The sequence below is a fragment of the Physcomitrium patens genome, chromosome 17 (genome assembly GCF_059467195.1).
Source record: "Physcomitrium patens ecotype Gransden chromosome 17, ASM5946719v1, whole genome shotgun sequence".
Taxonomy (NCBI): Eukaryota; Viridiplantae; Streptophyta; class Bryopsida; order Funariales; family Funariaceae; genus Physcomitrium; species Physcomitrium patens.
The window spans coordinates 9,507,309-9,529,824 of record NC_143426.1 but is presented as its reverse complement, the minus strand read 5'-3'; the positions used below and the strand labels follow the sequence as shown (position 1 = coordinate 9,529,824).

General features: G+C 41.2%; 2 protein-coding genes across 12 annotated transcripts; one reads left to right on the top strand and one right to left on the bottom strand.

Annotated features, from left to right (window-relative positions):
• The first annotated feature begins 923 nt into the window (after positions 1-923).
• On the top strand, positions 924-4,161 carry LOC112294451 (uncharacterized). 6 transcript variants are annotated; one of them, XM_090243709.1, is made up of 8 exons: positions 1,003-1,331; positions 1,531-1,667; positions 1,902-2,020; positions 2,622-2,917; positions 3,018-3,230; positions 3,394-3,450; positions 3,548-3,671; positions 3,885-4,161. In XM_090243709.1, the coding sequence occupies exons 3-7, from the start codon at positions 1,963-1,965 to the stop codon at positions 3,596-3,598; spliced, it is 675 nt and encodes a 224-aa protein (XP_090099835.1). In that variant the 5' UTR covers positions 1,003-1,331; positions 1,531-1,667; positions 1,902-1,962; the 3' UTR covers positions 3,599-3,671; positions 3,885-4,161. The 6 variants fall into 6 exon arrangements, with proteins under 6 accessions (XP_024400640.1, XP_024400638.1, XP_090099835.1 ...); XM_024544875.3 differs by having other exon boundaries at positions 1,023-1,157; positions 1,531-1,615; XM_090243711.1 differs by having other exon boundaries at positions 1,191-1,331; positions 1,531-1,615.
• Positions 4,162-8,965: 4,804 nt separating this feature from the next.
• Positions 8,966-12,573, bottom strand: LOC112294141 (uncharacterized). 6 transcript variants are annotated; one of them, XM_024544342.3, is made up of 5 exons: positions 12,355-12,573; positions 11,151-11,483; positions 10,945-11,033; positions 9,941-10,172; positions 8,966-9,748 (listed from the first exon to the last, which is right to left on the bottom strand). In XM_024544342.3, exons 2-5 carry the CDS (start codon positions 11,283-11,285, stop codon positions 9,218-9,220), a joined length of 987 nt encoding a protein of 328 aa, XP_024400110.1. In that variant the 5' UTR covers positions 11,286-11,483; positions 12,355-12,573; the 3' UTR covers positions 8,966-9,217. The 6 variants fall into 6 exon arrangements, with proteins under 6 accessions (XP_024400110.1, XP_090099831.1, XP_090099832.1 ...); XM_090243705.1 differs by having other exon boundaries at positions 8,966-10,172; positions 12,355-12,568; XM_090243706.1 differs by having other exon boundaries at positions 8,966-10,172; positions 11,151-11,433; positions 12,355-12,568.
• Between the last annotated feature and the right edge of the window lie 9,943 nt (positions 12,574-22,516).

Sequence of the window (22,516 nt, the reverse complement as noted above, 5' to 3'; positions counted from 1 at the left end):
TCAACTCTTTGAAATATGTGGTGCCATATTTCTGGATCCATGTATGTGTGAATATATATGTATATATATTCACTCATTTATATTCAGTACAAAATCACATTATTCATAGGTTCCTCCTTAAAATTCAAATTTTCTTTATAATTTGAATGCATGTTATTGTTTTTGTTGAAATAAAAATTATGATAAATTACATATAGCATTTTTTGTACTTGATTATTTCCATACACTTAAATTCAACACAAGGCAAAATTTACCCTTTCTGATTATTATTAATCTATTATCATAATTATATTTTAAAAAAATTCTCAAAGCATAAAATATTACATTAAAATGAAATATGCACAACATGGCTGTTGAAAAATAATAATTTATACGTTAATTTAATACCAAGGGCAAGAGCCACAAAATAGTCCAACCAACACTCGATTCACCAAACATAATAATAATAATAATAAAATGTATGCGAAGACGGCTTCGTCAACGGGACCAACACCGACTCCCGACACGCTCCGTCATCGTTAGCCATTTCTCGTCCATAAGAAACAAACGAAGATGCACCTTATGTCCAAGACGACGTCCAAACTCGACGGACGTAAAAGGCAAAGAGACTCAACCGACGGCTAAAGTAAAAAGGCAGAGATACAACCGACGGCGAAAGAAAAAAGGCAGAGATCGAACCGACGGCGAACGTGGGAAGGGATGAGAGTGAGCCGACGGCGGACAGATGAAGGTTTGAACGGCGCGGGGAGGAGGGACCCACTCACACTTCCTCCTCGTCGCGAGAGGGGACTCTTACGGGACTGCGGTCAGCGGAGCCCAAGTGAGCGAGAAAAGAGAGCGCGGGGTGAGAGAGCGAGAGATCGAGAACGAGAAAGAGTAAGAGAGTGAGGGAGAGCGAGAGGGAGTTTTACCGGGACCGCTTGGGGGAGCTCAGCTGGTGCTTGAGATGCTCTTCCTGGGTCGCGTACCCTAGCTTGTCGCTGTTGCTGCACCCACCCACACTCGGTGATGCTCTACGCGCATTCGTTTCGTTTCATAGCAGGCGTGGTTTTGCGGTTCTGGTTTGGGCAAGCGTGAACCGTGGCGTCACAGGCTCCGTTGGGATTCGAACTTGTTGGTCGTGTGGGTTGATGCACCTGCTGCTGCTTGCGAACCTGGTGCGATTTCGGGTGCTGGCTGGAAATTGAATCCAATTTTGGGGTGTGCATGGAGGAATTTTCTGGAAGCGTTGAGGCAGCGGGAGCTTAATTTGCAGGATGCGTATTTTGTGTGAGGGGGTTGTGAGCCATTGGCGCAGTCGTGAGAGCGTATGTTGCTTTTGGCCAGTGCGGGTGGGTTGTATGAGAATTTAAGAAGGTTGCTTTTCGGAAGCTACTAGTCGTTGGTGGTGGCAGTCGAGAGGGTGGTGATATTATTATTTTTCTGGAAAGGTTGAGCATTTTCGCAGAGGAGTGGTGACTGAAGGCATGGCTTGGGAGATGACTCGGCGAATGTTCTTGACTATTCTGTGGCGTGGCTGATTGACTTCAGGGAACTAGGTTTAGAGCTTATGAAGCGCTCTTATCTAGGGTATATTTCGTGTTGGAAAGCTTGCTTCTGTATTCAAAAGCTTGAGGTTAGAGTTCTTATACAATCTGGGACGGGGACCGTCGGGTGGCTGTTAGCAGGTATTAATATGTGTCAGATTGGGACCTCATGCTGTCGCACGTCTCTGTGGTTATTTCAAGGCATCAGCAAAGGAATTACTTGTCTACAGAAGTAGCCCGTTCAGATTGACCTATTAGGACTCGTGTCTGGAAAGTAGCAGGTGGACCTTACCGACATCTTGATATTCAGTCTGCAATCGTCTGCTTACAACGGTAATACTTAGTGCTGGTTTCGGAGTTGTATCTGGGTTGCAGGGAATTTCCCCAGGTCACAGAGAAACACGCTCCATCTTATTCTTCTCACTGCGCATCAAGGATGACTGGAATGTCTTCCAACGGCGAGAGCCTTTTTCGATTGCTCTCAGCAGCTCCTAGTGCGTTCTCTCTCATGCATCCCCTTATTTTCTAACTTTACTTATCTATTTGTTTTGTTCAAAGGAGTATATATGTATTTGATGGCTCCTTAGTTACCAAGGTGCCCATGAGCGTACTAGTATTTTTTGGTATACAGGTGGACCCTAGGTTCTGTCATGCGATATGCTTCCAACTGCTACCAGTTTCACTCTCTTGGTTGGTCTAACAGCAAAGAGCAATCTGGGTCAAAATCACTTACGGAACAGTCTACTTTCATGTGATTACTTTGCAATTGAATTACTCAAGCAGTCATATGTTCATCATTAAAGCTAGTGGCGCTTACTTGGGGCAAAGACAATTTCTCACATTTATAATGTAGTGGTTGTTCCTCTTAGACAATTAATGCTAGGGTTGACTTAAGTTTCTAGGGTAGTTCTGATCGGCGCTAATACTTTGATATGGGATTTCTTTACGAGTGCTAATGCTGTGTATGAGTAGTGGTGATTGGTGTAAAATTCAAAAGACCGTTATCTGGATTTTTAAGAAATCTTTTCAGATTGTTTTGTTGGAAACTCTTGCTTGAGATATTTCGGACGACTCAATATTGTGTTTTTGCTGCAGGAACTCGGGAGTTGACTGGGGCAGTTGATCTCATTTCGCACTATCAACTGCGAGAACATTACGAATCCTTTTGCAAGAAGCCTTTGTCAACAAAGGTATCCGACTCTAACTATTTAAGCAACGTAGTTGGAGACACTGAACTTCGAAGAGGAGAGGGCATGGAGCTTAGTCAGCTTATAAGTGGTCCAGCGATGACCTCGATGCCTTCAGATCGTGTGCCCTTTCAGCCTTTTGATCTTGAAGTGCTGCGAAAGGCATTCACATTAAAAGAAGCTGGTCCAATCTTTTTACCAGAGGTGAACAATCTTGCTTATAAGTTTTTGATATATTACTTCGATTCGTCATCTGCAGTGTGCAGCCCAATTTTGACGTGAATTTCTCCTCATTATCCTGCAGTCCGAAAGGGGTGTTCCTGTCGCTAAGGGTGATGAGGAAAAGAAGAAGAAACATAAGAAGGACAGAGATAGGCACCACAAAAAGGATAGAGATAAAGATAAGGACAAGGACAAGGACAAAAAGAAGGATAGAGACAAAGACAAGAAGAGGGAAAAGGACAAAGACAAAGATCGGAGCAAATCAGAGAACGGCGAGAAAAAGCATAAAAAGAAGGTACGGTGTTCCTCATTTTTAAGCTGCTGCAGGCAAATCGGGTGGTTTCAGCTTTCACTACCATCTTGGCTCCACGTGCACCATTTTGCATCATTTTTAGCTCTTGCTGTTTTAGAGAATGGTCTCCAAATGTTACTGGTATGATGGTACTTTGTGTCTGCAGAAGAGGAAACATGAGGTGGAAGAAGGCGAGGATGGGCATAAACATAAATCTAAAAAGGTGGGCTTCGAAGTTTCAGGAATGAGTTTCCTTTCACCTTCTAAGTAATTTGGTCTGTGATTCGAATCTTCTGATATGTCTGGCCATTGTATTGCAGCACAAACATTCTTTGAAGGTCGAAGGCCATACAATGAAAAATGGAAAATGAAAGGCGCATGAGCTTGTTTCTCATGAAGGATATCATTTCGTGGGGCTTCTATAGTCTTTCACAAAACTTATTGGTAAGTTCTTCATGTAGTATCATCATATAGAAAATTTATAAATGCTTAGTTATAAGTTATTGATTTAAGCAATAGTTTGTAAAAACTTTGATGAGTCGTACACTAAGTATTCGATTATTATTTGTTCATGACCTTTGATTTGACTAAATCCGTGTTATGTGGTATGCCGATTTATCGAACCCCGTTAACTTTTTGCGTTTGGATGTGTTGCAGTCAAAATGTGGTTGGTGGAACATTTCCTGATTCGAAAGATCCCTTTGTGATCTTGGTTGTAGCATAGAGTCGATGTAAATGTGATTACCAAAAAGCTTATGATGTGGCAGCAAGTTGTCCCAGAGTACTCAAACGGCATGTATTATACTCTTCTTTGTGATCAAAGAGCTTGTCATTTTAGGAAGTCCTTTGTCAGGTGTGCACATTTGCACTCTGGATTCTTTGATTTGCAAAACGCAAGTCATGTTAAAGATATTTGGCAGCTTCTCAAACCAAATTTTGAAGCGTCTTGTTGATGTGTCCACGTAATTCATGAGCTTTTTTTCGCATTTGGACCACTGTCAGGATGGGGTGTGCTTTTACCAGATTTCTGTTGCTGGTTAGAATGTGAAGCAAGTTCTTTGAGACGCGGAATGTGTTTTATGATATTCGAGGGGATAATTTTTTCACATTTTCTGTGATAAATATTTTTGCTGGACTTGGTCGACCATTGGAACCCTGTCTGCAGAGAAAAGGAAACTCAGGAACTTCTATATTGTTCCTGCGTCTTCATTTTTTATCGATAGCAGTTTCAGTTTTTTTTCAAAATCGAACAGGAAATTAAATCAAATGTTTAACTTGTCAACTCCAGTCGGTGTAATATGCGGAGAGTGCACATTATATTGGGAGCTAATCTGAACAACATCCGGATTCGGCCTGGTTAATATACCATAGTGTCTAGAACCATTAACCTCTATCCTCTGCGTGTTGTTTAAGCCTGACGGGATTTGTCTTCTGACGAGATCTTGTTATTCCAAAGACTTTGGGAGTCGATTACGATGACAGTATTGCCTGCTACATACAATGGCCATAGATATCTGTGCACATCGAAATCTATTGGGTGCAATACCTATTCTAGTGAGGCTTGTGGCACAAATCAACATCAATCAGTTCTTAATGTAGGGATCACAAGTCTCCGCCTACAGTCTCGTTGAACTGAGACGGATTGAAGCGTCTCAAGACGTGGCTGATCCACTTCAGTTAGAGCTTGAACCTGATGTATCTGTCGTCAGAAAGTAAAATTTCTCCTTAGCTTCATTTCTTTTCAAAATACTGTGAATCTTTAATCATTCTGTACATAAATATTCCTCCTTTATTCCTTTTATTTTTAAATTACACAATCTTGCGGTCACTGCTTGAGGTCATTTGTGAGGCATCATTGTTGAGAGCTCATGCAATTCTCCCACTGCTTCGCACTCTGCTTGCCTGCCCTAATGATAAACCTTGGTGTATCGTTGGGTCAATGAATTATCTGGAATTTTTTTAAGAATTTATGATTTTGTCTTGTTTGTGTGCTGTAAATGCTCATTGCGCCAAGAGAAAGCATGCACTCCTATCATTTTCAATTACAAGCGCAAGAATAAAACGTTGGTTCTTTGTGTCCTTACCTTGTTTACAGTGTTCAGCAGAACGATTGGATTCTGCCTCAAGGATGCATATATGTGGACACTCCTTGTGAAGTTCACTTTCAAGCGGTGGCTTTACAAGCACAAGAGACTGACTGAACAGAACTGGTGTCTCTGCCGAACCTCTGAAACAGAAAAAACAAACACGAGGACATGGTCTTGAAACTCCTCGAACTTTAATGGCGGTCCAACCCTTGAATTGGCAGTGCTTTCTTAAGAAACTGTTGGAATGTAGTTCTCATGCCCTGGCGTGGCCAATCGTTCGATACGGCACACAGAATGCAAGGATTTCTACCAGGCGTGCCGGAGGTGGAGTGATGTTTGAGATTAATTGGAGGTTCGCCTGAATGTGGAGTACAGCTGGTGATTAGAATACAAGTCTCTGATTTGCTACGTTTTGCGACTGGAATAGCGAAGCCTAACTAATTCCCATGTTACAGGATGGCTGTTCTAGACCCATAGGGCTCTCACACACGAACAAGACGAGGTGTACAAGATCGAACCGTCCGAAGTGGGAAACTTGATGAGTATTTTACCTCTGACTGCAGGCTGAAGTAATCAGACGACCCGGTAGCTCTCACTAGGAGATTCACAAAAGATATACCTACCAAACATGCTCACATTAGTCCTTGACGGCGCCTGTGCACAGTGTCAGTCAAAGTATCATGCTCTTTTGGAAACCCAACACTATCGTTCACAGAATATATGAGGCATTGTCGCGTAGATGAGCTTTCGCCGATGTCAATGGTTGGAATGGCACTGTGTCGTGTAGGTAGTAGACTTTTCCTAACCTTGCATTAACATACTTGCTATGTGAGCAACCTGGTGTCTTGCTTCTCACTCCAGGTGTTGGCAATCGAATTCTGACCTTTTTGTGACACGTTTCTAACTCCTCAATTAATTCAACCCTTCACGATTTGAGATTGTCGGTCAAAATTGCGTGTATGTTTTCTGTAACGTCAAACTATAGCTTGCGGGATTGCCTGTCATGAGCCGCGTCTTGTGCCAAGAACTTCGATTGAATGTCTTCAAGTTTTTGTAAAACTTCTACAATTGTTCGCCGCGGTGATGGTGATGGTGTCCAGCAAAGCGTGGCCGATCCTTGAGTCTGCACGATTCATCATTTTGTTCTCTGCTAATGTACATTTATATAGTTTCAGCAGCTCTGGATCTAAAACATCGAGGACACTCTATTTCAAAATGGCAGCTTTTACGAGCTCGGGTCCAACCGTTGTATCAGTGACTGACTTCTATCTCCAGGTTTTTTCTTGTCAGTATCTCAAGCAAGCCAATGGCGTGGCTGAAAGCATCGATTTTCGTAGAAGGTTGCTTAGACTCTCGACCTTGAAACACGTTGGGAGTTAGTTCTTCTCATACATCATAATAGAAATATAGAGGTTTGAAAACAGTTACTGGGCACTTCACAGCGTTATTATATAGTTTGAGTACGGGTGTCTTGTAATGCAAAACATTAGGACGTGAGATAGGATGCCTCGTATCAGGTTATTTGAGTTGGACCTTGTGGACCCCTCATCATCTGCTCCGAAAACGAAGCCGTTGATTATTTGAGATAGAGTCCGTAATCTGTCAGAAGAGCAGTGCGATGCCCATCCACCAGTATGGTTGAACACTTGAGATTTGCAAGTACAAGTGGACGTGACGGCTCAAAATGCGGGTGAGCGAGCCCCTGGGCTGCACGTAGCGCAAGCTTTTTGTCTCTGCTGCCAGTTCAAGGTACATTTTCCTGCATTCGTTATGTTATAAGTGATTAGAACGGCCTGAACCCATCTTGCGAAATGTTAATCGTTTCGATATACTGATGGCGAATGGTGTCAGACGAATATAGTCGCTTACCGTGGATGAGCAGCTTCTCGTTTACTGCAACTCAACTCGTAAGCTTCCATGAGACGAAGGTCGATGACTGTCAATCGCAGTGGTTCTGTGACCGACTCAGACCCTTCTCCTGCAATGTCCTACTTGATCAAGCGCAGAGAAATCATGTGCTTGATGGGCAACTAATTTTGATAAATCTTGTCATATCTTGTCTCCTCTAACTTCTATGACAACGTATTAGTAAAGAAATCATGTAAAGGAAACACGAAAGTCCTTAGTAACTTTGCTACCTTTTTGCTGTTTTTGTATTATAATGATAAAAACATGAATCTAATTGCAGCTCGTCCTATGATCCCCGGAGATTGTTTCCATATGTGGTGTTGCTTACCTCGTAGGCAGACCTCAACAGTGTGTGTTCCATCTAGGCACTTACACCACCCTCGTAGAACTACACAAACCTCCCTCGCCGGAACTTCGCCTCGTCATCCAGCAATCTTCTCTCGCGAAGAGAATGCGTCTTCTGAAGCCACAACTCGTATGCCGACAGTGTGGTCATCTATAACTGTTGGGTCAGAGACTGCTCAGTAATGCAGGTACATCCCTGATGGCAAATCATGCACACGGAACGTCGAAGTCGCGGCGGGTTCCTCTCAAAAACTCTAAGGTGGTAGGATGTTTTCAGAGGACGATCTATGCCTATGAAACCGTTCCCCACAATTTTGAACCCGTCAGCTTATCCTTTTCTTTAATGGAAGAGAAGTGTGGTGCGGTGATGTTGCAAGTGCCAAGTGACAGGATTGGTGGATAATGATGTTTATTGTTTAGGGGAGCAGTGGGTGACAAAAGAACGTGCCGTTAATGTGGAACTTCTTGCATCTACATGCATGGGGCTTCATTCTGGTGATCCGCTAGCAACGGCAACCATGTAGATCAAGCAGTCAAAGGTGTCTCATTATTGATGAATCATTAATTAACTTGAATGCCCTTATCACCATGTGCGACTAGGTTTCAGAGATTGTCAGAAGAAAATCATTTAAAAGTGGATGATAGATTTTGTTGATCAAACGAATAAAGAGATGCGAGGCCCTCGGTGGCAGTGGATGCCCTTGTAAAAGACATGGGGACAATTCCCCATGGCCCGTGTGTGATGTACCTTGTCCTCTCACTCTCTGCTTGCAGTTTGATAATTCTGCTAAGCTTGATCAGACCGATCACCTTGAAGATGGCCACTGTTATCGATGACGGCTTTGCAGATTAAGATGTGAGAATATAGGCCATAAATTTTACTTTCTCGTCTTTCAAGGACACCGAATTAATGAAGATACCAGGAAATAAGTACGTCTAGCAATCACTACAATTCACGGTTCAAGATGCCATACACATCTGGGTTTCACAGATTTCAATGATGAACCTAGCAGTTAAGACATTTTGACTTCAAGCCTTGTCACGCATCCCAAGTTTCATTAACATGTCTAGCTGGCCAACTTTTAGCTTTTCATTTTGGCTGCTTATAGGCATTAAATCTGAAGAAAAAAATATATATACTGCGAAACAGGAGAAGAATATGAAGATGATGCCCAGGAAGTAAAAGTTCCTGCCTAAGTATCTTGCAAAATAATTTGCTGTTCTTGTTGCCATGGCCCATGATCGAGCACTTCGCTGATAGATACTTGCACCAAACGTGTCCCATCCACCTAGTCTTGGAATTTTTACTTTAAGACTATAGAATTCCCAGGCCAGTTTCAAGGATTTCAAACAAAATGAAAAACTTTTCCACAGACAGACTATTTCCCACGACACTGGTTTCCTACCTTAAGCAGATTAATAAACCAATTGATCAAGCTAGAAAAGATGCTCAGCTGTTACAATGCGATCAGTCGTGTTGTCTGAATTGTTGATATACCAAGCGATTAGAAGAGAATAATGAGCTTGAACTGACGGTCTTTTACTAAATTGCTTCTTAAACTCAGAGCTCTGGCGAAACTCCACAAGTGCTTAAAATTGTTCTGATTGAGCACCAGCGGATAGTGAATCACAGCCTAAAATCTACTCATCTTACTGGGTCGTCGCTCGGAATGTTAATTCACCGTTGGCTGTGATAACTGGTTGAAACTCGAATGATCCTTGTGCAGACTCTAACACGGTTTGCAGAGCATTCTCCGACACTTTCTCTTCTCTGAAATTTCGACTAGAATCGACATTGGAATCATCTTTGCTCACAGGACCGTCTGCCTCCACGGTAAACTGGTGCGTTCCTGTCATACCATTCTGTCCACTTGTTTCTTGCAACCTAAAGGTCTCCTGAGGATTGAGCCTCCCTCCTTCGACCTCTTCATTATCACGGGATACCGAAAGACCATTGCCTTCCCAAGACTGGGCGCTTGATCGAAAAAGCAATATCTGGACGTCTCCCTGTTCATGCAGGGTTTCAGGTCTGTTCATTGAATACAAAGAATCTCCAGAAGAGATAGTTCTGACTCGCTTCATGAAGTGCTTACATTTGGAACACAGATTTCTTCGTTCTTGTGGTATGTTGACAAGATGAAAATCTGTGGAGCCTGTTTCTCTTCTCTGAGCAACATCCAGCTGCACACACTCACGACTAGCAGGTGTTTCAGTCGCCATTTTTGGCTGCGTTAACCCATTTTCGTTCAGAATCCCTGTGGTGCATGTGCATGTGTGATTGCCCTCAGTAGTTTCCGTTGCAGGCACCGGTGGGGCAGGCAAGGGGAGACAACGGTTGACCAGTATCCAGGATGGAGTGTCGCTTGTAATTACCTCTACTGTAACGTCCGATGAGGGAGGACGAACTCTGCAGTTGCGCGTAGAGTCTGCAATTATAGAATCACCGAATGATCCCGTAAGCTCTGACATGCTCATGCGGCAGACTGGGCAAGTAGTCTGCTTTTCAAACCAAGCACCCACACAGAGAGTGTGAAAGACGTGGCCGCAAAAAGGCAGCTGCCGCAGAACTTCCCACTCTTCGTATTCCACTAGGCAAATCGGGCACCTAGTTACATGAGAATCCTCAATTAGAAAGATTTGATCTCATCAAGGTCGCACACGCTAAAACCTATTTCCATTGAGACAATGCCACTTTCAGAAACCGACGTTTTGCTTTGAATCCCAGGAGCATTCACTCAGATGCTTCCAAAGTTTACCTGAACGATTCCTTCCTTTCAATGTGAACTTCTTTGCAACATTGACAGATGTTACCTTAGGAGTTAACTCACGAAACCTAATTCTCCTCTCGTTATTAACGATGACTCAGCACCGCAACGACAGCCTAATAAAAATGATTCAACGTGAGAGATCACAATTACAATGACAAGGCCTCTGGCGGAGATAGGAAAACTACTCATACCCAGTTCTATATTTTACATTATCATGTTAATATCCGCCCCCTACCGAATTGAACTTCAGTAGCCTCTGTGATTACCAGTACAGCATCGGACTTCACCACAAATGGAGCAGTTCTCACAGCCTGGCCGCCAAATTAGATTACAGCTCTACCCATGAAAAGTAGAGCTGAAAGAAAAGCAGATACTAGTGACACGGATTTCATATCAAGAAGGTACCGTGAATGATGTCGAGACATAGACATTGTTGCGTTTTAAATTAATGCTCATCCCATAGAGTTCATCACACAAAACAAGGCTCTCAATTTGGTTTACTTAAGGTTACAGGTAAGCCTCCTTTGATCAGAGCATACGCCCTTCCACACAGCAAACACGAGTGACATTCAGAACAAACTTGGCTGATTGGTCAAGAATAGCACTTACTGCAGATCTTCAGCAGCTGTGCACTCCAGCTCACATGCTTTTATAGTTGGAAATGTCTCCACCACGTTCTTCCCAATCCCGAATTCAACCTTTCGACGCAAACAACTGATTTGCATGACTTTGGGTTATCGTCTCAGGCAAAATAGCTGATTCAAGGAAATATATTCCCTGTAGAATTGAAATCTAAAGAGGAGGTGAGTGCTTACGGGGAAGTCGTCCTGAACTGGTGCAGATTGGGCGGACAGAAGTCGAGCTCGGAGTTGCCGAATGCGCCAGTAGTAATAAAAGAGTGTGAAACAAACAATCATGGTCAGTCCAAAGGCAATAGGGGTTCCTATCATAGCTGCTTCCAGTTTTTCCCACCCTTCGTATGTTTGGGACCCTTCACCGATCACCTCCTAAAACTTGCCTCTCGCTCCATGCCTGCAACCTCTCTGTACTTCATTCTATCCGCAGAAGTTGATGATGTGACGAAACCTTCTTAAAAAGCTGTACTATCATGGCAAATCGTTCCAAGGTATGAGTCATAAAAAGGTTACCTGTAATGAAAAATTGAATCTTGTTTTCAGGATCCTGATACTGTCACCGTGTGCTATGATCATGACAATCAACTTCTCGATTCACAGACATACTTGAGGGAGTGGAAAGTAGCTAAGTGCTCCCGAGAGCAACATCTCTCAACAATGTCACGCAAGTACAGTGTGTCTAACTCTCCTTATCACTTGGATTGCCCTTCGCAGTTCTCTTTCAGTGTAAATAACCCTCACCTCACAACAGACAAGCTCATTAAACTCCCCACAAAACCCTCTCTTCAACAAGGATCAATAATCACACTCCACACCTCCAAGACCCCTGAGAGGAGCTCAATCACGCACAGTTTGCTACTTCCATACTACAGCAAGCCTATGTCTCCCCAGAGCCATTTCCCCATGTCAAACAGCTCGCAAATCTCGCTCTTCCATCAACAAATCCACTGATAATCAATTAACGCACACACATATATTCAGACTTGCGCTTCAAAAAGTTTCAGAAACTTTAACTTCAATGTGATCAGGCTCCCTAAAGTCACCACCAAGAAACACCACCGCGTGGCTTAAACCTCGACGTCACGAAGGAACAGCACGACCCTACAACTTAAACCTCAACGAGGCACAGACACAGGCCCTACTACAACGACCTTCAGCACTTCAACCTAGCTGATTGACAAGCTATCTCCATTTCCGTTTTACAAAAACAGAACTGCACCTTGAACCTAACGAAGCAAACTTGGACGATCCCAGACTAGGAATCAAAATAAATAGAAACAATACAACAACCACAAAAATTAAATAAAACAAAAAATGAAACACAGCAGAACTCATGAAGACGAAAAGGAGAATGGCGAAGGGGAAGTGGTAGTAGCCGCCTCACCAGAAGTCAGAAGAAAAGGAGGGAACAGATGACCTCCCTCCCTCTGTATTTACGACTCATGAGAGCTCCACTGTGTGTTTGAGTAACTTCACACATGTGTTGTCAGGGAGCTACAGAGGCCTGCCTTAGGATCACCGATTTGACCTTCACTTCTCGGTTTCTATCAATTGCCTTGCCAAATTAGTTGTAGACAGTGATACAAGTTCTGTTGAAGTTGAAAGGTCTGCCCAGCTGCAGAGAGATTTCTGCCTTTGGCTGTACGTTGCAGATGACTCTTGGAGGAAGATGGACTTGGACTTGTCGTTTAAGTTGGTGAGGAAAAACGGGTGTTTAATCTCTAGAGGCTTGAGCTTGAGCTGAAAGGACTTGGACACAGCCCACTTTTAAGTTGCACTGGTACAAGGACAGTGAGGGGTCCTGATTTTTTGTCATCAAACAGCAGCACTAAAACTGTGAGAATTATGGTTTTATCCACGTACTACTTGACTAATGGTTGAGGCTGAAGGGCACCTCGCACTTTGAGCCCCTTTCATTTCTGGTGGGTACACCTGCTAGAGGCCCTGTCTAGTGATATCACATATTCTCAGTCCTTTCTTTTATTTGTTGTGTTCCCGTTTCTTTTAGTTTTGAAGTTTAGTTTTAACATGTCGATTTGAACCTGTGCTTGCAATTCCTAATGTGGGTTATTATGTTTCGACTGTTTTGACAAATAAAAAGTAAAAACCTTCCGTTTCGAAAATAAAATAATTGTGGGGAGAGATTGTTGATTGTATGCTTCAAATCCATGAATGAGCTCGTTTAGTCTTTTCTTCTCAAATTCTGGTTTTATTTTTGTTTGTTTTCTTCTTCTTCTTTCTTTCTTTTTTCTTTGTCTCAGATTCAGCAGTATGGGAATGCAAAGTGGTCATTCCATGCTTCAGTTTTAGGGTTTCACCGAGCGGATTGTTCAAATCCGATATGTCAGAAGCATATGCACTACTTCCTCAATGGAAACATACACACAGGCAACATCCGTCCTTTGCACGCTCACTCTCTCTTTCTCTTTCTCTTTCAAACAGAGCCACTTCAACCACACATTGTGACACCAAAAGGCTGTGACTCTAACACTTGGGCAACACACACAGAGAGAGACTCATCACATGGACACCCAAACTCCCCTCCCTCCCCAAAACCACATAAAAAACACAACAGCACCTCAGCTTAGTTCAGTGCAATGCACACCAAAGCAGCAGCCGAGCCAAGTGATGGTGGGGCAGGAGGGTATACAAACCAAGGCTTGAAAGACACAACCATGAATTGAAAGTGGAAACAAAAGAAGAGTGCAAAAGGAGGTAAGTTAATCAAGAAGGAGAAGAATAACCCTCTGCAATAGCAACAACAACAACAACAACAACAGCAGTAGTAAGCATTGAAAAGATGTCAGTCAGAGCCAGAGAGAGAGAGAGAGAGAAAGAGGGAGAGAGAGAGAGAGTGTGAACGAGAGAGTGAAAGAGGGAATGGCAGGTCAGGCTGCTGCTGCTCCAGCTGCTGCAACAACAGAGGCAGCAGCTGGGCTGAGCTTCATCACAATCAAGCACTCTCCCCTCCATCACTGCAACCCATCTTTGCAACCCCCCTCCCCCAGAAAAATTTATTTGTTTTGTTTTGTTGTGATAGTAAACAAAGCAGAGCTTAGTAAAGGGAGGGGAAGTAAGAAAGAAAAGCGTGAGAGGGTGGGTGGGAGTGAGTGAGTGAGAGACTCCACGGCACAGCAGGAAAGTCCTATTGTCCATCCATCAGTCACATGCAGAGAGGTCACCTTCCTTCCTCACTTTCTTCTTCTTTCTTTCCTTCTTTCTGTTTTTGGGTACACTGGGTACCACCCTCTCTACCTCCCCTGTAAAGCTCTCTCTCTCTCTCTGTATCCCTCTTCTGGCTCAGGTCAGATTACTCTGGTCAGGCACAGGCTTCTTCCCTTCATTTCCTTGCAATCTGACGTCTAGGCAAGCTTTCTTTTTCCTTCTTCCTTTTTGTTTTATTCTAGGTTTCTTTTTGCCTCTCTCTGGGCAGTGTGGAGAAGTTTTCATTTTCATTTTTAGTTTGGGCAGTGTCTGTCCAAAGCAGCTCTGGGTTTTTTATTTTGTTTGTATCTCTTTTTCCTGAACCAAAGCCATCACCAAGCATTATCTCCAGCCCACTTTAAACTAGGTCTTTCCCTCAAATACCTAATTTACCTTATTCTAAGGTTGTGTCCAGGTTTTATTTTAGGTCACTAGGGATGGATGAAATTTATCTTTAGAGTTGTCTAAAATCATCCATCCTTGTCAAATTTGATAGACTTTGTTGAATTGTTTTGAGTGTAGAATACTCTCAAGCGAGAAGTCAATAAGGCATTGCTAATGCTTGTCCTTTTCCTACTTAATCACGGAGGAGTCAGATATGATAGTGCTTGTATTAGAAAAAATAAAAGCTTGTCCACCACAAAATCTTTGAAGCCATAGAAATTGGCCATTGTAATGAGCCCATCCAACATGAAATTTTGTTTGCAAATTAGAATACTTATCAATAGCGTCCTTAGAGGTAATTTCCTTCTAATAGGTGTGCACCATGGTTTGGTGGTCATTCTTCATATCCTTCATTAAATGAGCATCTCATCTAGCCAATTTCAATCACATTTTGTGTTGACAAATGGAAATATATAGTGGAGATATCCATAGTCTACACAAATCATGAAATACGACTTTTAGAATGTTCTTGTAGCTAGCGTTGTTATTGCAATCATGTTAAGAAATAATAAATGCAATGTTATTAATGAAACCATGAAACAAAGATGCCACCAAATGAACTATAAATTCGACCTTGGTTGTAGGCAATGAAGCCAAGGTGCTCATTACAAATGTGCCTTAATCTTAGATGAAGGTCTTTGCACTCATTAGAGCCATATACTAAGATCTATGGATGACCAAGTTTGGGGCGCCATAAACCATGGCTAGAGTCTCTATATTGTGTGGACCTTGTACTTTGCACAATGAGACCAATAATTGCATCAAGCCTTTGAGCTAGGCTTTTTGTTGATTCAAGAAGATATTAAATCTTTGTAACTATGTCATAATAGTGGAAATTACTTTTGCAACATTATTGAGAGCAAACAATACCACCTACCAAAAAGAAAAAAAGATACATGCAAGTTGCTTTTATTTGAGATACTTACAGATCACTGTGCATCCTTGGAACAAAATTTGGACATTTTTTTTTTTAGATGATCACTTCATATCTATGAATTTTAGGCACATACAACCTATCTTCTTGATAAGATTGAATTGTGAGTAAAAGTAAGAAATAAGGCCCATTAAGATGTTGACATATTAGTCGTCATATAACTTGATATATTTGGCTTTGACCATGAAGTCAAGTTGATATAGAACTCACTATATCTGCACAATTCTATTAGTAGTTACCTCATACATTCTTGGCACAATATTAGAAAGCTGCTCTATTATCGTCCACTTGCCATCTATAGTAATTCTAACAAGTTGTGTTGTCTATTTTGGAGCAATAATATCCAAAAGTTTTGAACCTACAATGAAGATTACTTTGATTGTTTTGCAATCAAAAAAAAGAATGGCAAGAAAGTGAAGATTGTATAACTTAGATTGATACTCAAATCAAACTTAGAAGTCAAGATATGAGGTGCATTGTTTTGAACTAACATCAAGAGTAAGCAAAAATGCCTACTAGATGCAAAAGAGCTTTGTAATATTTACAAGCTCACAACACAAACCATCCTCACAAACGAAGTTGTATGAATTTCACTGCATTCACTAAAGCAATCCATGTACAATAAAGTCTTTGTGACATCCACAAGATGTATCACCATTCAAAATGAAGCTCTACACAAGACAAAGTTGATGACAAGATAGAGCAAATGCAAAGATTTGATCTTCACCTTGTTCGCTTCGAGGTTCAAATCCTTCTTTCTACTAAATTCAACTTGGTCATTGTTTGCATCTTTGAACAACTTGAAAATCAACAATGCATGTCGGCACAAATTTGTCATCATCAAGATTGAATATCATCAATAACGACATCCACAATGTCCCAATTGATTTTGAATGTGAATAACTTCTTGGTGTTGAGTAGAATTGTGAGGGTGTTTTTGAAATTCACCTAGTCAAAGAACTTCTACTTTGAGGCATGAGAAATGGCGTTATATTTTGCCCATGCCTTGGTATGCTATGACTTCATGTGTATTGTGATGTTGCCAATGCAAAAAAGAATTGTAAAAAATTCACATTCACCATTTGCTTTTGCTTATGCCCTATGAAATTGATATCTTCATGGCCAAGATTCTCATAGGACAAGCAATGGGTTGAAATAAGTTGATCCTTGTTTTCATCTCATAGATTCAGTATGAGGCTAAACTTCGTTCCTATAGATGATTTTCAAGGGGTTTGCATCTCCTTCACCATTGTGAATTTGATGTACATACTTCAACCTAACTATTGTGAATGTACATCAATTTCACAATGGTATTGAATTACATCATGATGCGCCTCTCCAAGCGAAAGAAGACTATTGTTGCCTTATTTTAGAGCATCTCTCAAACCTTATTTTAGAAAAATTAAGATTTTTTGCAAAAATCCCTAATTTAAAGTGGCTTCATTATCTCTCACTCTCACTTTTCTTAAAACATCCAATTATGTAACTATGTATGTGTGCATGTATTGCCATTCAAAACCTCTCTACTCTTAGTTTTTGTTGGAAATAAGACATATGAATGAAACTTTCAAATTGTCAAAAAAAGTAGGTAATGTATTTTTTGGTAATAAAGAAATATAATGATTTGATTGTAATGTGAATTCTGATAATGCAGCATAAAATGTATAATATTTTACATGAGAGAAATTGAAAGTCATTGGTAATTGTAGGAGATCAATAATTTAATACTCGACTTACTTCAATAACTTGGATGTTACAATATTGAAGAGAAACTTGTGTAATCAATGATGTTTCTTTTGTGGAACAAAAATTAGGCATAGAAACAAAAACAACACATTTTGAAGGGTTAATAAATAAATATTTTTGTATACATCAAAACAATTTTTAATTTTTTTAATTTTTTTTTAAAATCAAATTAGATGGAGGAATTTTTGTGGTTAAAACTTGTTTACTAATAAATTGTAGATTAATTTCTGATAACTCAAAAACTACTCCAAAATAATTTCATCAATACGGGAATACATTATTGAGAGTTTCACCAGAACAATTTCACATAATCACACGAAAAACATAGAAATTAACACATTACAAACGTTGAGTTGCTGGCAAAGATGCTAGATCAAGATTTATTATTATTTTATTTATTTGTTAAACAACACATTGTCATAGAATTGCTTTTAAAACATTCTTACATAAACTTCAAAATAAATAACGCTGTGAGTTTAACACTAGAGACTAATGTGTTGTGAGTATACATCCTTCATTTTCTATTTACCTCCCTTTTATTTTCTTGTAAATATACATGTAGAGAGAGATGCATAACTAATTAGTGTGTGACAATTCCGTTGTAAATTTCTCTTTCTTTAAGCTCCAATCAATTAAATCCTAATGAATGATCATTATGTATTTTGATAAATCCAACATTAATACCAAAGCCTCTCAACATCTGTGTTATGTATCTCACGTGCTAAGCACCACCAAAATTTGGTTGTACAATAGCAGTTGTTTATGATCCTTGATGCTCACTTACAATAATAATAGATAAGCCTGCTATTTAAAGAACCCTATCCATGGAAGTTCTTCCTCTCTGACACCGAGCTATTCATACTCTACTACCTACTTTCTCCTGATTACAATAAAAAATTAAGTTGTAGTTTATCGTTAATTTTGATTTGTTATGTTTCAACAACTTAATTGATATCACTCATAAAGTGATTTTCAATTTGATATACTTTTTACAATATAAATGTATGAAATATTATTAAAGATAGCTTTTCATTGTACAGCCCACTAGCTCTGTTCTATTTGAGCTGTCATGATCATTAAATATCCTTCTTGAAATGTACATTCATGTTATAAATAGTGCAATATGTTAGTATTAGTGTACCGCAAAGGTATTGAAGTACATAACATGGTGAAACCAGCATGTAAACAAGCATCAGAATGAGCTCTATGTGTTACTCTAAGATTGCCACACTTCATACATGAAATAATCTGAAACAGATAAAAACTGGAAAAGTTCATGGGCAGATACAAAAGTTTTAACAGAAACCAAATACCAGAAACTTGAAAGGAATCAGTTTCTAAAAAAAATTGACAGAAAAACAGAGAGGAAAGGAATTGTTCATTTATATCTGCCAAAGAGAAGGCCCAAAACACCCTAAAAAATCAGAGCCTAGCAGTGCTTGAGAAAAAAAAAACAGTTGAACTAATTCTCGTCATCTGCATGTATAGGTTGCTACACGTTGACTACAGCATCTATCGAGGGTGCAATCTGTGCAGCCTGTCTAACATTGTTGGCTAAACTACCCTGTAGCTACTGCATTCCTGGAGGTTCCAACAACCCAGGAAATTCCAACCAGATTTCTGTTCTGTTGAAAGATCATGTGAACAACCTACAGTGCAACCACATGTAGTCTTCGATCAACTCCACCAATTGATGCACAAACTTGTTAGTCCAGACGATTGAATGGTAGAGTGAACATATGAAATGTATTAACGCCCACGAAGTAGCACAGTAGTGAACTGGGTTTCCACAGTCATTAACTTTGTGTCTGAAACTGAAGTTAATCCCAGCAACAATTCTGCATTAGATTTACATCGTGGACGTTAATATCATTCATGTGTTCATTCTTCCACGTTAAAATCAGTCTGCTATGCTGCTCAGTTTCAACCTACATCCACATAACAGATCACTGGCCCGTCCCTGCCATAAGCTAGTCAACAAACATTGTCCCTGGCAACAGATGGAAATTGCATTTTAGCATCAGGACATTGTTCAGGTATTTTATGTTGCTTGGCAGAGTGATATTTATTGTGGCAGAGAAATCTAGATAGTTACAGCAGAGACAGGCGCCACAGATGAGCAGATCCTCAAACATGTTTTGAAGCTGTACGTGAGATCAAAACATGGGTACAACTTGTAGAACAATACATATACCTCGCCTGATGAGTTGCATGTTTCTACACCTTTCACAGGCCGTTGCACAGGCTTTGTTAGATACTTCATCCTAATTGGCTTCTAGTGTGTCGCAATGTAGATGATGACTTGGATTTTCGATCTTCAAATAACTCATATGTTGAGAATATAATTTCAACAACAACATCTAAGGAACAAAGAAAAGACGCTGCAATTTCCAGTGCAGAAATTGTCGAATTTGGAACTGTTCACAAAACCTGCAGTCTGTAAGTTATTAACCATCACAAGTAGTTCCAAAAGTTCCTCTGTTTGGAGGGAAGTGGAGCCGAACACCAATATACGGCATCACAACATACTGCAGCAGAGAGCAGTTAGACTCTGAGGATGCATGTTCGCGTGATCTTCCGAAAAAAATCAGTTAAGATATGGAAAAATAAGAATACTCCCTGCACTAGTATTATACGGGGATACGAGCGTCAATGACGCTACATACATTCTGCATTGATGCCAACATAATCTCAAGATGAACTCGCTCCAGCATCCCGTCTTTTACCACATTCGCATGCAGTCTCCTCACAGCAAGTCCAGTGCAGATTTGAAGGATTTACCGGCTTACGTTGATTAGCTTAACTTTCACAAGATGCTTGCAACAAAATGTCAGAAGATGTTGGAATGTGATTTGATCAATTTTTGAGTGAGGAACGACGGTGTTAAGCTTCTGCACGCAGCAATTGGTTATAGGAGTATTAAGAAGCCCTAAGTTCGTCTGAACCGGTACGTACTGTCATTGCCTTACATTGACTTCAATGAACAGTGTCCACATCTAAGCCACTGCTGTTTCGTAATTCAAGCTCATTGAAGCTACTCCACAAAGAGCTTAGATGATGAAGCCGAAAACAGAATTCATCCTAGAGAGTGTACGAACGGAGCAAGACAAACGAAATCCAGAAAAGTGGCAGAGCACAAGAATGGCGAGCTATGTAGGGAAGCCAGGGAAGAGGCAGTGCATGAGGACAACACCCTCAGGACCTCCTGGGCATGCTGTTGTCATGCATTGCCTCACGCTGGCTTCCCTCCCTTCCACCACTCTCTCTCTTCCACATCATCCCTTCCCTGCAAACAGAAATTGGAACAACGTACATGAGCTTGCTGAAATCCTAATCCATTGTCCGCTCATGCTCCATAAACGTGCAGAGTCCATAGGTCAGACATCGCAACAGATCTCCCACACGAGCATTTCATCCCAGTGCTTCAGAAAACACCTTATGGAAGGTTATGAAACACTGTTGGTGTTGGTGATGATCATGAAAAGATTGGTGGCATTGGAGGAATTTCAATGCAGGTCATGTTTTGAAATTTGCACCGGAGACCAGCAGCGATGCCTATTTAATGACCTCTGCATGAAGACCTAGGAACCACCATGCCGAATTGGAACGTACGAATTTTATCTGTTCATCGTACACCTCTCCGCTGAGATATGCCGCTCAGTTGGAATGATTCTTCGTGTCAGGTTTGGGTTTTTATTAATTCCAGCTCCACAATCTGATCAGTGTGAGTAATAAAACCGGCAATTCATGCACCCACAAACTAGCGGCTCTCAATAAGCATACTTTTCCCTGTCAGCTCTGACGAAAGATTAGCGAAGTTCCACAACAGAAGAAACTAGACTGCTCCTCCGGGAGCCCTACTTCATCTTACCAAATCCCAATTGAATACAATCAACAAAGGCTAGGCCTGACTCATCACAACAGAGACAGAAAACAAAAGAAAAATCTGTTGCTTTTTTACGATAATAACTCTTGGGCAACACTTGGGTAGGAATGAATTCGGGGCGCTCATAGTTCTGGAAAGTGCTGGATTTCATACGAACCAGCCACAATGCAAAACTTACAGCAGGAATTACGGCCATGTACAACGATGAACAACAAGTTAGAAAACCACTCCCCTGTTGCCAAAAGAAACGTGGTCCTGAGCTTCACAACTGAATCAGAAGAAGAGAAAGATATCAACACTCGTCTGCTGAGTGATCGCCTCCGCAAAATCTCCTACAGGGTCACTACGTTCAATCCTAGAAGCCATCCACAATCAGAATCAACTACTACTACAAACGCTGCTCAGCCATCGACTAATGTAGCGCTGCAATTGATTAAAAAAACACGATCAGCTGCGAGTTGCACTACACTCAGTACAATGTAGTACTACAACTACTAATACTCAAACCTAGAGCTCGGTCGATATTGGTAGTACGCGCTCTGACATCGTAAACCATTTCGCCACCCCAACCATTATCTTCACCATCCTCCCAACCCCAACAAGCAAAATGCCCAACAGAATACTCGTAATGTGCAGTACAAAGTTGGTTTTCCCCAAACGTACACCGACGCTTTACAACAAAAAACAAATGCAACAAAATCATGAATCTGTGCCAAACGAATCGGCCATTCCGGAGAATAATAGTGTCGACATAGAGGGAAGGAGATCACGCGAGCGCGGTGTACTGGCAGTGAAGCTACTGTTAGAGGGTAGTACACGATCGTAGTACAAGATGAATGTTCTCGGGAGTCCCCAATTGGGTAGTTCCCGGCACTGCAAGAGCCTGAGGCCGAGAAAGCACACTCTCGTGAAGTGTACTAACGACTTGACTGCCCTTGTACGAGCAGATTCTCCACAAAATGTGGCATATCCCTAGTACCGACCAACTACTCAAACAGTCTCACATTCTCTCACGCTCTCTCTCGCTTGCTTGCTCATCCTCCCGCTGAACGTTTCTCGTTGCCATCCCTTTGGAAACTCCTGTATCAGCATCGAATGATTCTCCTGATTTTGCCCACATGCGAATCAGCATGGAATCAATCAGCCGATGCAGCTCACCGCCACGACGCGTAATCGTGGACAACTGCTGATTCTCCTCTTGCACATGTCTAATTATAGGTCATGAGTCGAAACCCACAACAACATCAGACATTCATCTGGAGGGTTTGCAAAACGAAACAGTAGGGATTTGGGTTCCAGGAATAAGTCACGGTTCAGAACTTTTCTATGTCT

Excerpts from the sequence above, each read along its gene's own strand:
- LOC112294141 (XM_090243705.1), bottom strand. The coding sequence starts at position 11,285 with ATGATAGGAACCCCTATTGCCTTTGGACTGACCATGATTGTTTGTTTC. Across the intron at positions 11,034-11,150 it reads CAGTTCAGGACGACTTCCCC|GTTGAATTCGGGATTGGGAA; the intron begins GTAAGCACTCAC and ends TTGCGTCGAAAG. Across the intron at positions 10,173-10,944 it reads ACAGCTGCTGAAGATCTGCA|GTGCCCGATTTGCCTAGTGG; the intron begins GTAAGTGCTATT and ends TCATGTAACTAG.
- LOC112294451 (XM_024544872.3), top strand. The coding sequence starts at position 1,963 with ATGACTGGAATGTCTTCCAACGGCGAGAGCCTTTTTCGATTGCTCTCA. Across the intron at positions 3,231-3,393 it reads AGAAAAAGCATAAAAAGAAG|AAGAGGAAACATGAGGTGGA; the intron begins GTACGGTGTTCC and ends TTGTGTCTGCAG. Across the intron at positions 3,451-3,547 it reads ATAAACATAAATCTAAAAAG|CACAAACATTCTTTGAAGGT; the intron begins GTGGGCTTCGAA and ends ATTGTATTGCAG.